Here is an 11,908-nt window from a genome sequence, read left to right on the forward strand (position 1 = left end):
CTTCCATCAGGCAGAAGGGAGGGCTAGGACACTTCCTCAGGCCCCGTAGCCCCCCAAACCTCAGAAAGCTGTGTTCCATCGTACAAAATTCTGCAAACACCTTGTGGCCAAAGCCTGTTTCAGGACTCTGCTCTCCTCTGAGTTTACCTCACTTACTACTGAACCTGAGTATTTTTTCCCTTTCTGCCAGCTCGTGGACATTCAGGACAATGTTTTCAATACTTTATTCAGCATTTTAAATTGTCAGCAGGATGATTGGCAGGGTACCCAGTCCACTGTTTTTCTGGAAACAGCAGTCCAGATTCTCTTGTGTCCAAGGCTCTTCACGTGTTGCCCCAGCGTACCTCCCAAAGGCCTCCCCTCTGTCCTTTCATGCTTGCATGCACTCTGCTCCCAGCAGGAGGAAAGGTTGACTGGGGTCTTATATGCCACTGTGATTTTACATTTGACTCTCCCACTACTCATTCTGATTTTCCTCTTGGTGAACTCCTATGCATTCCTCAAGACCCAAATCCAACACCCCTTCTTTGGTGAAGCCTTCCTTGGCCCTCACCTGCTGAACCAGGACTCCCACTGTACTGTCTCTGTCCATCTTGTGCTTGAATCTCTCCCTGAGAATCTGCTCTGGAAACTAGTGCCCTGGAACACCTCAGTAAAGCAGGAAGAGGAGACACTAAACTGAAAAGTCTGAATTCCTTCCCCCAAAACACTCTTTGCTGCTTTGAGTCCTTGCATAGACAGCCAGGAATTTGGAACATTCTGACATCACCAGGTGAAAGAATGAGTATATGCGGTATGTGAGTTCGTATATGTAGTGAGTGATATGTGTGTGTGTGAGAGTGTGTGGGGGTCTATGTGTGGTGTGTTGGGGGTGACTTTCTTCTAGTTGCCTCTCCTTTTTCTCTTCTCCATGTCCTCTTCTCCCCACAGCCTCATCCCAGGCTCAGCCCATTTATGTGCAGATGTGCAGATAGCCTGTGTCCAGGTACCTGTCTGGCTGCTCAAGGCATCCTGACTCAGCCAAAGGGTCAGAAATCCCAGTGTCCAGCCAGCTCTGCCCCAGTGTTTTTGTGTCCATGGGTCTCTCATAAGCCTCCTGGGGCCTCAGGCCCTTGACCAGCTGCTTGTCCTTGGAGGTTCCTGAAGCCTCTTTTTCCCCCCTCCCTACTGTAGGTCTTCTACGCCAACTGCAGCTGCGTGGCAGGGGGTGGCCCTGTGCCAGCGGGTTCCTGTGACTCAACCTGCAGCCACCTGGTGCTGCCCTTCATGATCCTGGTCAGCCTGGGTGCAGCACTGGCCAGTGTCACCCACACACCCTCCTTCATGCTCATCCTAAGGTGAAAGCAGGGTAGGCCAGAACTAGTGGATACCAAGAGATCCTTAACCATAGGCAGGACAAGGAATCCTGAGGGAAACCTTCAAAGAAGAAGGTGTCCTGGGCCCCCACAGCAGACCAGGCTCTCACTGTCCTGTTTTCATCCTCATGGCAAACTGCTGAGATGAAGTTTTCTCCTCATCTTACAGAAAAGAACACTGAGGCGCAGAGAAATTCAGGAGCTAGCCCCAGGTCATGTAGCAAGGAAGAGTACTGGGGCCAGGACCCCCAGCTCAGGCCCTGACTTGCTCCAGAGGAGGGAAGGCCATACCTAAGGCCATGCCCTGGCCTCTAGTCACAATGAGGAGGAAGTGGAGGAGCATCACCTGACTCCTCACCCCAACCTACCAGCAGTGAACCGGCCACAGATGGTGCATCTAGAAATCCAGACCCCATTAATGTGGTCCATGACTCTGAATGCCACTTCAATAAGCACTTATTAAGTGTCCACTGTGGACCCAGTCCGTGCTGAGTACTACCTCTTGGTCAAAGATCTTTCTGGCTGTTGTCCTGCTGGGACCGACAAATTGTCATCTGAGGCCAAAGTCAGCATATCCTGGGGTGGGTGGGGACTGTAATAAGAGGACCTCAAAGCAGAGTAATTCCAAATTTTCATTATGCTGAGGTTATTTTATTCTCTATCTGTTTTCTAGAAAATTAGAAGGGGGATGGAGCACCTTACAATATAAGAAGGCACATAGAACTATAAAGAAGGCTGGCTGTAAGAACAAAAGTAGAGGAATAAGATGTCCCAGCAGGCAGTCTGATTAAAAGGAGTTAATACAGGCAGTGTGCTACACAAATTCTGACCCCTTACATCTATCGACTGTGGGGTCTTGGCCAAGTCACTTAACCCATCTAAATATCCTGTCTCCTTATCTGTAAAATGGGTCTAATGTTTTACCCACCATATGGGGGTGATATGGGGGATACAGCACAGAATGACTGAGCTGTAGAAAGTACTCCACAAATGCCAGCCCCTGTGATTACTTAGAAGAAACCGATGGTTGCCAGGGCACCCTAGGCTGAGGCATTACAGATCGGGGGAGCTAGAGGGCGTGTCTGGCTACCCAGCTCCAGGTTTTGCCAAGTGTAGGGTGAAGGGGAGAATTTGGTAGGACCAGAGGGTGGGGAGAGAGGAGATGTATCTGTGACCAGGAACACAAGGAGGGTAGCCCAGGGCCCTGATGGTCAGTGGTTGTGCCTAGCACATGGGGACCTGGCTCGGCAGGTTGAAGGGAAACAGAGTATGGAGACTGAGGGCAGGCTGGGGCTGGGCAGTGGGAGAGAGGTGGATGGTGAGAGCCCCTTGAGGGCTGAAATCCTCTCAATCCTCATATCGCTGTATCCCTGCTTGTTAGGGGAGTGAAGAAAGAAGACAAGACTCTGGCTGTGGGGATCCAGTTTATGCTCCAGAGAGTTTTGGGTAAAGAACCTGCTGGGGACCACTAGTCCAGATACCCGCTGTGTGCTGGGCCGGAGGGGTACAGGGATGAGTGGGACCCAGTCCCTGACCTTAGGGTTCACTGGCCCACAGGGTCACAGATCCAACCTAGGTACCCTGGAGGTGGGTGTGCAAGCAGCTAAACAGCCCATCAGGGAGACATACCTGGGTAAATACCAGGGTAAAGGGTGGGCTTGAGGGCTGAAGAGTTAATGGGCCAAGAGGCCCCCAGTGGCTCAAATTCCCTGAAGGGGTTATATATGCCAGGGAGTGGCAAGGGGGTGGGTGCAGGTTCCACTTGTTCCCTGAGCACCTCCTCCTCCAGCCTGGATGCCCAGCCCTGTGATCCATGGCAGTGCGATTGACACCACCTGTGTGTACTGGGCCCAGAGCTGTGGGCGTCGGGCCGTCTGCCGCTACTATGACCACAACCTGCTTCGAAACCGGTGAGACTGGGGTTGGGGCTCCCAGGAGGCTGTGGGAAAGTTTCTGGAAATACCCTCAGGGTTCCAGGCAGAACACCAGCAGGGAGGGAAGGTCCACTGACATCCACCTGTAAGGTGACAGGTGCTCTATCCAGTGCTGAGCTCACCAGTCCCACAAGCTATATACCCTATCTCCCCCTTTGATGGATGAGTAAAGTAAGATTTAAGTAAGTGGCCCAAGGCCACACAGCTGGTAACTGGCAAAGCTGGACCTGACTGAAGTCTGTGCTGGCTGAGTGTGGGAAGAATCAGGGGAGCAGCCCAGCTATAAGAAAGACAGGGAGTTAGGGTAGGGTAGGAAGATGGCTCTACTGAGGACACAGAAAGCCTTGGATCCAGGCCCAGCTCTGTCTCCCTCATTGTGAGACCTGCCTTTTCTGGGACTCAATCTTTCCATCTGTACAATGGGGAGCCCAAAGATACCTGAAGGCAGAGAGGCTGTTGGCCCTGGGATGGATGGGCAGTTGGGGAGAGGGACTTACTAGCAGGGCTGGGAGCAGGGAGCTTGTCACTTCCAGCTCTGAAAAGCACATGGTTCCTGTGGACTGAGATTGTCCAGGAGGGCTTCCTAGAGGAGGAAAAGTCAAACAAGAGCCTTGGTGAATTAGACAAATAGGGGAGAGGGCATCCTCCTTTTCTTGCGGCAGATGAAGGTGATCCAAAGTTGCAACTGTCAGGTCCCTTGAGCCCTTAGGAAGACCCAGAGAGAGGCAGGGCTGGCCCAGGCCATGAGGCAATCAGGACAGGGCAGGGAGGATGCCTAGGCTTCTGCCCCCCCCCCCCCCCCAGGGCTCCTTTTTCAGAGTCTTTAACCCCTTTCAGGGAAGGGCTCCCACAGGGGCCAACTCCAGGGGTTCCCTCATTTCCCTAACCAAGGCCATGGTGACAAGGTCCATTGCCATAAAGCTGGAGGCCTCTCCCCTACAAGGTCTCAATGTCTCCAACTGTACAATGGGTGATGATTGCTGACCCTACTCTGCTCCAGCCCAAGAATATCCAAGCCCTGAATGCGGAGGTCCTGAGTTCAAGGTCCCTTGTTTCTCTCAGGTTCCTCGGCCTCCAGTTCTTCTTCAAGACAGGTTCACTGGCCTGCTTCACCTTGATTTTGGCCATCCTAAGGCAGCAGAACAAAGAGGAGGGGACCAAGGAGACCATACCCAGCCCTGGCCTACAGCAGCAGCTGTTAGATTCAGGGCCAAAGAAGGAGCCTGAGGAATCCAGAGTGTGAGCTGTCCCAGGGCCCCACCCTGGCGAAGAGTGGCAGCTATGGCGAGTACCTCCTCTAAGCCCTTTGCCCGAGATTGGGTGTTGGGAGCTCTGTTTTCCAATTTTGAGTCCTTCATTAACTTGCTGTGTGGCTTTGGGCAAGCCACTGACCCTCTCTGGGCCTTTGCTCATCTGAACCAAAGAGTTTGGGGGTTTGCTGTGTTGGCCACTTCTGACACATGAGGGTTTTCTCCCTTTCCTTCCAGCCAGACAGGCTGACCTGAAACTAGGCTTTCCTGGGTGGAAGGACTGCATATCTTTCTCCCAGGGCCCTAGGATAGAGAAGTGGACAATAGCAGGCCAGGCTGCCCCACACACTGGGTCCTGGCCCTGCTCTGCTGCTCATCTGGAGCACCCTCTCTGAGCCTCACCTTCCATCTCTGTCAGATGGAGACGAAGTTGTCGGCTTTCAGGCCCCTTCCAGCCGTGACCATCTGTGTGACCAGGGTGGACTCAGATCTCTTCCCCACCCCTACTCAGCCTGGAGGTGGGGCCAGGACAGCCTCAGTTAAGAAGCATCCACTTGGCGCCCCCTAGAGGCAGAGCCTTGAGCTCTGGGGAGACCCACTGGGGAAGGAACTGGGTCTACCCAGGACTTTCAGGCTGGGTGAGGCCTTCAGGAAACCTGGTGTGAGAGACTCACTCTCTAGACACAGGAAGCCCCAGCCCTTGCCCTCAGGGAGCCATTGTCTGGGTGAGGCCTATTCTCTGCCTTAAGGGCTCTGGTGGAGAGGGAGACACACTTACGAATTTTCTAACTTCAAAGACCAAACACACTTAGCACTAGCTGTTACCCATGCATTGCCAAGATTTCACCCATTTGAACTGAGCCTACCAAAGTAACTGTGACTTTTGTGACTAGAATCCTAATTTCACCATTTCCTCCTGGATTTCTGATTCTGTGTCACCTGGGACTGTGTAAATAATGTCTGGTTCTGTAACACCAGTGTTTTAGGGTAAATTTGATGTCGGGGTTGGTATAAGAACCTGTTCTTTGTAATGCCCACATCTGTAATGCTGGGAGCAGTAATGCCTAGCTCTGTGTGATGAGTGGGTCTATGGGATGCTTAGGTATGAACAAACTGGTCCTTGTTTGTATCAGGCCTTGTCTTGCCTTGTCTTGTTTTATAGCCAGTCTCATCTGACCTGGTTATCTCCCTGGGATGGGGAGAGTTTTCTGATCTGTTCCCAACCCATTCTGTTGCCACACATACCCGACCCGGCTGGGACTCGCTGCTTGGGAGGCAGGAGGCAGGGAGTTGTCAGCAGGGGCTTCCAAAACCCTGTATCCATCCCTGTGCTGGGGGTTAGGGGAGAAGCTGGGGGGCTGATTCTAGCCCTCTGCACAGCTCTCAGCTCTCAGTGGCAGGGCTTTGAGGCTATCCCACATCAAAGAAGATGGAGGTTCAGAAGTTCTAATTCCCATTTTTATTGGGAATTTTACTGGTTGATACAAATATCTGAGCCTATATTTATCAATACTAAGAATTTCAAAGTCTCTTCCAACAAGATGAGGCTGTTGGTATGTTCATATTCCTTCTCCTTCCCTCCTATTTCCCAGGTTCTGCAGAAATAATCTGGAATTACAGATATAACTTATTATTATATTTGTTCTTGCACAGTGTCTCTTCTATTACAAAGATCCTTTCTTACAAACTGCATTACAGTCTGCAACCACCATATTATTTCTAGTTATGTAGATTTAAGTTTTACTGCATTCATTGCTCACCATTATTTCTTGTATATTACATCTTTCCCTATCTGTATATTGTGGTCTAATTTTCTTTTGTGTTGGGTACTTCCTCCAGTAATGGTTTCAGAAATGGAATAAAGTCACGAGACTTTCTGAGTCCTCACCTGTCCAAATTGTCATTCACGTTTTACAGAAGAGGAAACAGTTCAGAAAGGATAAGCAACTTGCCCAAGATTGCACAAAATAAATGGTGGAGCCAGGGCTAGATCTAGATTTTGTGGGAACTGAAGCTTATACAATCTGGAGAGATCTCTTTAAGAAAAAGAACACAAAATTAGGTAAGAAGGTGAGTATTTACTTAGAATGAAAAAAGAAGTCAAAACAAATATATCATACAATTCAGGAAAATAGCATAAGATTTTTCACTAACTGCTGTGCACATTGCCAGAAATCTTCCCCGTAATGATTGGAAGTTTTTTTGCACAGACTAGCTTCTGGTTGTACATTGCAAACCTGTTTCTCCTCTATTGTTCATACACTTCCAAGGCCAGGCAGCAGAAGGCACATTCATGTCACAAAATGACCTCTGGATATGATACCTTGATGTCACAATGCCAAATGAGTTGGATTGTGGGTAGGAAGATTCCTAGAAGCCGTTCTCTATACAGAGGTGGCTAACAATGATTTATCCATACACAGAGGTAACTGAGAACCACATAAATATATCCCAATGATTCCAAATTAAATTAATCCCCAACTCTACTCTCCCTTAGCCAAACCCCAGAAATGCCCATGTCAGCCACCTCATGTAAAGGGAAACTGGGACACAAGGGAAGTTGGAGTGAAAAGAACTAGCAATCTAAACCGATTGTAGTGAATGTATCTTACCTTTGCAAATTTCCCAAGAAAATGACAACATGAACATATTGCAGAGGCTTCTCCCTGGGCCTGCGAAGAGGCTCTGATGTTCAAGCAGCATTAGCTTCACACTGAGTCCACCTCTGCATTGAGCCAAGATTCAAAGAAGATGAGATGCTTGTGCTTAAAATCATCCAGACTGGCTAGAGTGAGGAGATTCCAGGAGTAATCATAAGGGAGACGTGGGCTGAGAGCCAGAAGTGGAAAAGGTAAGGGTCAGATGTCTTCCCAGGGACTGTAGGGGCCCAGGGAGCAGCCCTCTTCCCTGATATGGCCTCTGGCCAATGAGGAGCTGCAATTAGTTGTGTCTGTGAGCTCAGTGTCTTCTCACCCTGTCCCCAGGAACTGGAGGAGAAGGTGTTAAGTCCCCCTGCTAGATTCTATGGTGGTAAAAATCCAGCAGAGAACAGGATTAGACCAGAATTGACATCCTGATGCTTGTCCTGGAGACTCATGCAGGGAAATTGCAGGGCAGACAGATGCCCATCAGGAGCTGGGAGCCAAGAGCCATGATTGGAGCACAAATAAGTGAGCAAAACCCCACAGCACCCTCACCATTCTTTGGACATGTTGAATTCTTACCCCCTAACACACCCCTACATGAGCTCTTCCCTCTGCCCAGCTGGCTTTCATCCCCACCCCACTGCTTGCCTCTCCATCCCACTTAATGAAGCCCTGCCCAATCTTCCAGACACAGCTCAAAGGCCACCATCTCCAGGTAGGCAGCATGCTATAAGCAATGAGGAGGTGGGGAACAACCACTTTAGAAAATCCGATAAAAGGTACAGACTCTCCATTAAAAATGCACACACACTTATACATAATTGTGCATCTGATTTCAGAGGTTGGGAACCATCTGAAGCCTGGCTGTAGACCTTCAGTGGAGTGGCGTAAAAACAGAATTTTAGAGTCGGTCAGATTTGAGTTCAAATCTGGACTCTGCCACTGACTCACAGTGTGACCCTGAACAGGTGATTTAACTTCTCTGCCTCTCCATTTCTTCACCTGTAAAGGCAGTTGATCATTCCTATCTCCTGTCTCCCAAAAGTTGTGAAGACCAAATAATGATGGCATACGCAGTCATAGGCAGTGCACCTGATGATCAGTGTTTGTAAGTTGCCTTTCCCTGCTCCCGTCCCTGAAAGAATTTAAGAGGCACATACAGCATGGGGGTAGGAGCAGGTGGTGAAGACTGAGGACGCATCACTGAGGGGAAACACACTCCCTTTGCCCTGCCCTGGCTGCAGCTCTGCTTGTCCCCTAATCTCTCTTCCACTGTCAGCCAGCACTCAGCCAGCCCAGTCTTATCTCTCCCCACAGCCAGCCTGGGACAGCTTTCCTCAACCAGATTTACATTTTTATTGATTTTCTTTCTCCCTTCCAGAGCAGTCTCTTCCTTCTGCTTCCCCTTTTGCTATAAAATGGGCTTACCCTTGGAAATAGCTTTTCTTGGGCTAGCCAGAAAATGATGGTTCAGGGGTTAATTCATTCACCATTCATTCATTCATTTATTCAACCAACCAACAAATCCTGCATGTCTGCTCTATGCCCCTGTGCTGGCACTGCTGGGGACACAGCCATGTGTCCAGTACAGGAAACTCCCAGTGTAAGCAGACAAGCTGGTAAATAGTAGCAAAAGTGAGTAGTCATATAGGAGAGGGAAGAAGAGGAAATCACAGACTCTTCCTGGGGCCACCATGGAAGGCTTCCCGGAAGAGATTAAATCAGAGCCGGCCTTAAAGATTAGGCAGGAAGTCCTCATAACTGAGCATGAGAAACAATGGGATGAGCAAAGATAGGAAGGCACGAGAGAGCAAGATATGGTACAAGAGTGATGTGATTGGGGTGTACTGCTCATGCAGGGCTATCAGGAGAGGGGAGAGCTGAGGCTAGAGATACCAGTGGGGATGAACAGTTGAGTTCCAGCTGAAGGCTTTGGATGTCTTCCTGAGGGCAAGGAGAAGCCCTTGAAGCATTGATTGATGGATCATTCCACTGACCAGTTATTTTAAGCAGGGAGTGACATGACAAGATTTGTGTTTTAGAAAGGCTGCAAGCTGCACCATGGGGGCTTTGAGTGGAAAAGGGAAGCTGGAGGCCAAGAGCTCAAGCAGGATACTGATGCACTAATCAAGAGGAGAAGTAACAGGCCTTGAACCAGGTCAAGAGAAGCATCCTAGAAGTGGGGACATCTAAGATGAGTCCTGAAAGATGAGCAGGAATACATCAGATGGAGAAGTTGGGAATGGTATCCAGGGAGAAGAAATGACACAGGTAAAATCTCAGCATATAGAGAGCTCCTGGCAGGCTTGGGAAATTTCTACTAGTTCAGCAGGGCTACAGTGTGGTCTAAGAGAGAGTTCATGAAGAGGGATGAAGCTGAAGAAGGGGGTCGGGGCCCTCAGTTTCTCTCAGTATTGTCTCCTGAACCTAGACTCAGGTGAGAGAAGAGGAGCACTGGCCACTTGTACAGAGGTGACTGTGTGGGGCTGCCTTCCCTGCAGACTGTGAGAGCCCTGGGTCAGGGGCACTCCTTACTCAAAGCAAACCTTTACATGATCACAACACTTCACATTTTACAAAGTCCCTTCACACTTGATCCTCATGGCTTCCTGGTGAGGAATGTGGAACAGGGATTATTGTCCTCATATAGTGGATAAAGAAACTGAGGCCTAGAAAAGTTCAGGAATTTATCCAAGGTTGCTTAAAAGCCCAGGCATCCCACTCTTAAAACTCTGATGTTTTTTCTAATAAACATACTTGTCCCTGAATCACACATGCACAATAGATATAGTAGCTGCTAACTAATGTGATTGCAATAGGAAAAAAGAAAACAGATCCGAGAAAGATTTTCTCCTCCTGTCCCCAGTTCCTCAGCCTTAACCCTGGAGCTGGAGACATTCCAGCTGAGAAACAGAACCAGGTTGCAGCCAATTGTCAGCCTGGGCTGCAGTCATCAGAAGGTTTGACTGGGGCTGGAGGATCCACTTCCAAGCTTATCTGTGGTTGTCGTCAGGTCTCCATTCTTTGCTGGCAGTTGGTCAAAGGTTTCAGTTCCTTTTTACACAAGCCTCTCCATGAGACTACTAATGACATGGTGACTAACTTCCCCTAAGTGAATGATCCAAGAAAGAAAATCCATCAAGATGGAAGCCATGGTGTGTTTTACAATCTAATCTTGGAAGTGACATACCATTGTTTTTACCATATTCTTTTTGTTACACAGACTAAACTTGGTACAGTATGGGAGGGGAACACAAAAGAGTATAAATGCCAGGAGGTGTGGATCTTTGGGAACCATTTGGAAGCTGGTTGCCACAAGTGCCCAAAACAGTACCTGGTACTCAATAGGTACTTATTCATTAGTGGCTGCTATTAGTCTCTCAATGGTCACAGACTAGCTGGGAAGACAAGATTTGATGTGAAAATATGAGACAGCTTGGCAAAGTAGACTGTGACTTCAACTGGGCAATGCTCAATTACATGGTAGAAGAGGGTCTGTGGGACAAAGAGGTGGAAATCAGGGAAGACCCCCCTGGCAGAGGTGGAACTGAGAGAGGATGCCAACCCAGAGAGGAGACAGAGGGCAAATATGGAAGGCACTATTGGTTGCCTTCCCACAGCCAATCCCCTTTTCCTCTTTCCAGGAGCAAGGTGCCCAGCCACAAGGATGGTCCAAGCCATTCATGGAAATGCCTTCTTCTTTGCCAGTGAGTGGTCTAAGAGTGGACATGTGACCTCATTTTGATCAGTGAAATATAAAGAGATGGTCTTGGAAAACTCCCCTCTTAGATAAGAGAGAGGCATGAGAGAAGATACTTTTTGCTCCCATGCCTTTTCTTCCCACTTGGGAGGACATGATACTTGGTGTCACATCAGTCATTTTGTGATCACAGGCAGAGTCTCTCAAGGCTTGGAGTGGGAAAAGCCTGGGTCATCAGACATGGTTGAATCACCAGACCAAACCTGGATAAACCTTCTTCTGTCTTCCTTGTTAAGGAAAGAAAAGGTTTAGGCCACTCTAAACCAGGTTTTCTCTTACTTGCATTCTAACTGATTTGGTGAGCAAAGTATTCCAGTTCCCTCTGTTTTTCTTTTTCTTTTTTTTTTTTTTTCCCCTCTTCTCCAGAGGGCAGTGTGAAAATGTGGAATAGGAAAGGGTCCTGGGCTGGGATACAGTAGTCCTTGGTCTAACCCCAGCTCTGCTGCTGAGTTGCTCTGTAATCTTGAGCAAGTCCCTGCCCCTCTGGGCCTCCAATAATTATAGCTAATATTTATTGACTGTTTGCTGTGTGCCAGGGACTCTGCTAAGAGCTTCCCTTACATTACCTCATTCAATCCGCATATCAACTCTGCTATGTCAATATTATTATCCTCCTTATTTTATAGATAAGGAGACCAAGGCCCAGAGATATTAGGTAATTTGCTCAAGGTTACACAGCAAGTGTAACCTTGGCTCTTTGGATTCTGAATTCAGGCTCATCTCTCTCTAAAGCCCAAGCTCCTGGCCATAATGCTATGCTTCTTCGTGGTAAAAGGAAGTCTCTGGACAAGATGACCTCTAAGGGGCTTTCCAGCTCAAATATTCTTTGATTTGCTGTCCCATTTCTAGCTACATGATGAACAAACCAGCTTATCCTAGAGAAGAAACAAATAAGGACTGTCTTTAGCCATCTGAAAAGCTGTCATGTGAGTGGGAGATTAGACTTATTCAGTGTAGCTCAGAG

At 48.7% G+C, this 11,908-nt stretch overlaps 1 protein-coding gene across 5 annotated transcripts in view; it reads left to right on the forward strand.

The window, feature by feature from the left end:
• The window catches only part of SLCO2B1 (solute carrier organic anion transporter family member 2B1), a 48,987-nt gene extending 42,561 nt beyond the window's left edge, over positions 1–6,426 (forward strand). For all 5 annotated transcript variants that reach the window (XM_045508775.2, XM_010973144.3, XM_045508773.2 and 2 more), the window contains 4 exons: positions 1,174–1,337; positions 2,737–2,801; positions 3,145–3,265; positions 4,352–6,426. In XM_045508775.2, coding sequence (XP_045364731.2) covers positions 1,174–1,337; positions 2,737–2,801; positions 3,145–3,265; positions 4,352–4,532 — 531 coding nt within the window. In that variant the 3' untranslated portion in view covers positions 4,533–6,426. The remainder of the gene's footprint in view (positions 1–1,173; positions 1,338–2,736; positions 2,802–3,144; positions 3,266–4,351) is intronic.
• Positions 6,427–11,908: the final 5,482 nt, after the last annotated feature.

The sequence above is a fragment of the Camelus bactrianus genome, chromosome 10, assembly GCF_048773025.1.
Source record: "Camelus bactrianus isolate YW-2024 breed Bactrian camel chromosome 10, ASM4877302v1, whole genome shotgun sequence".
In the NCBI taxonomy this organism is placed as follows: domain Eukaryota; kingdom Metazoa; phylum Chordata; class Mammalia; order Artiodactyla; family Camelidae; genus Camelus; species Camelus bactrianus.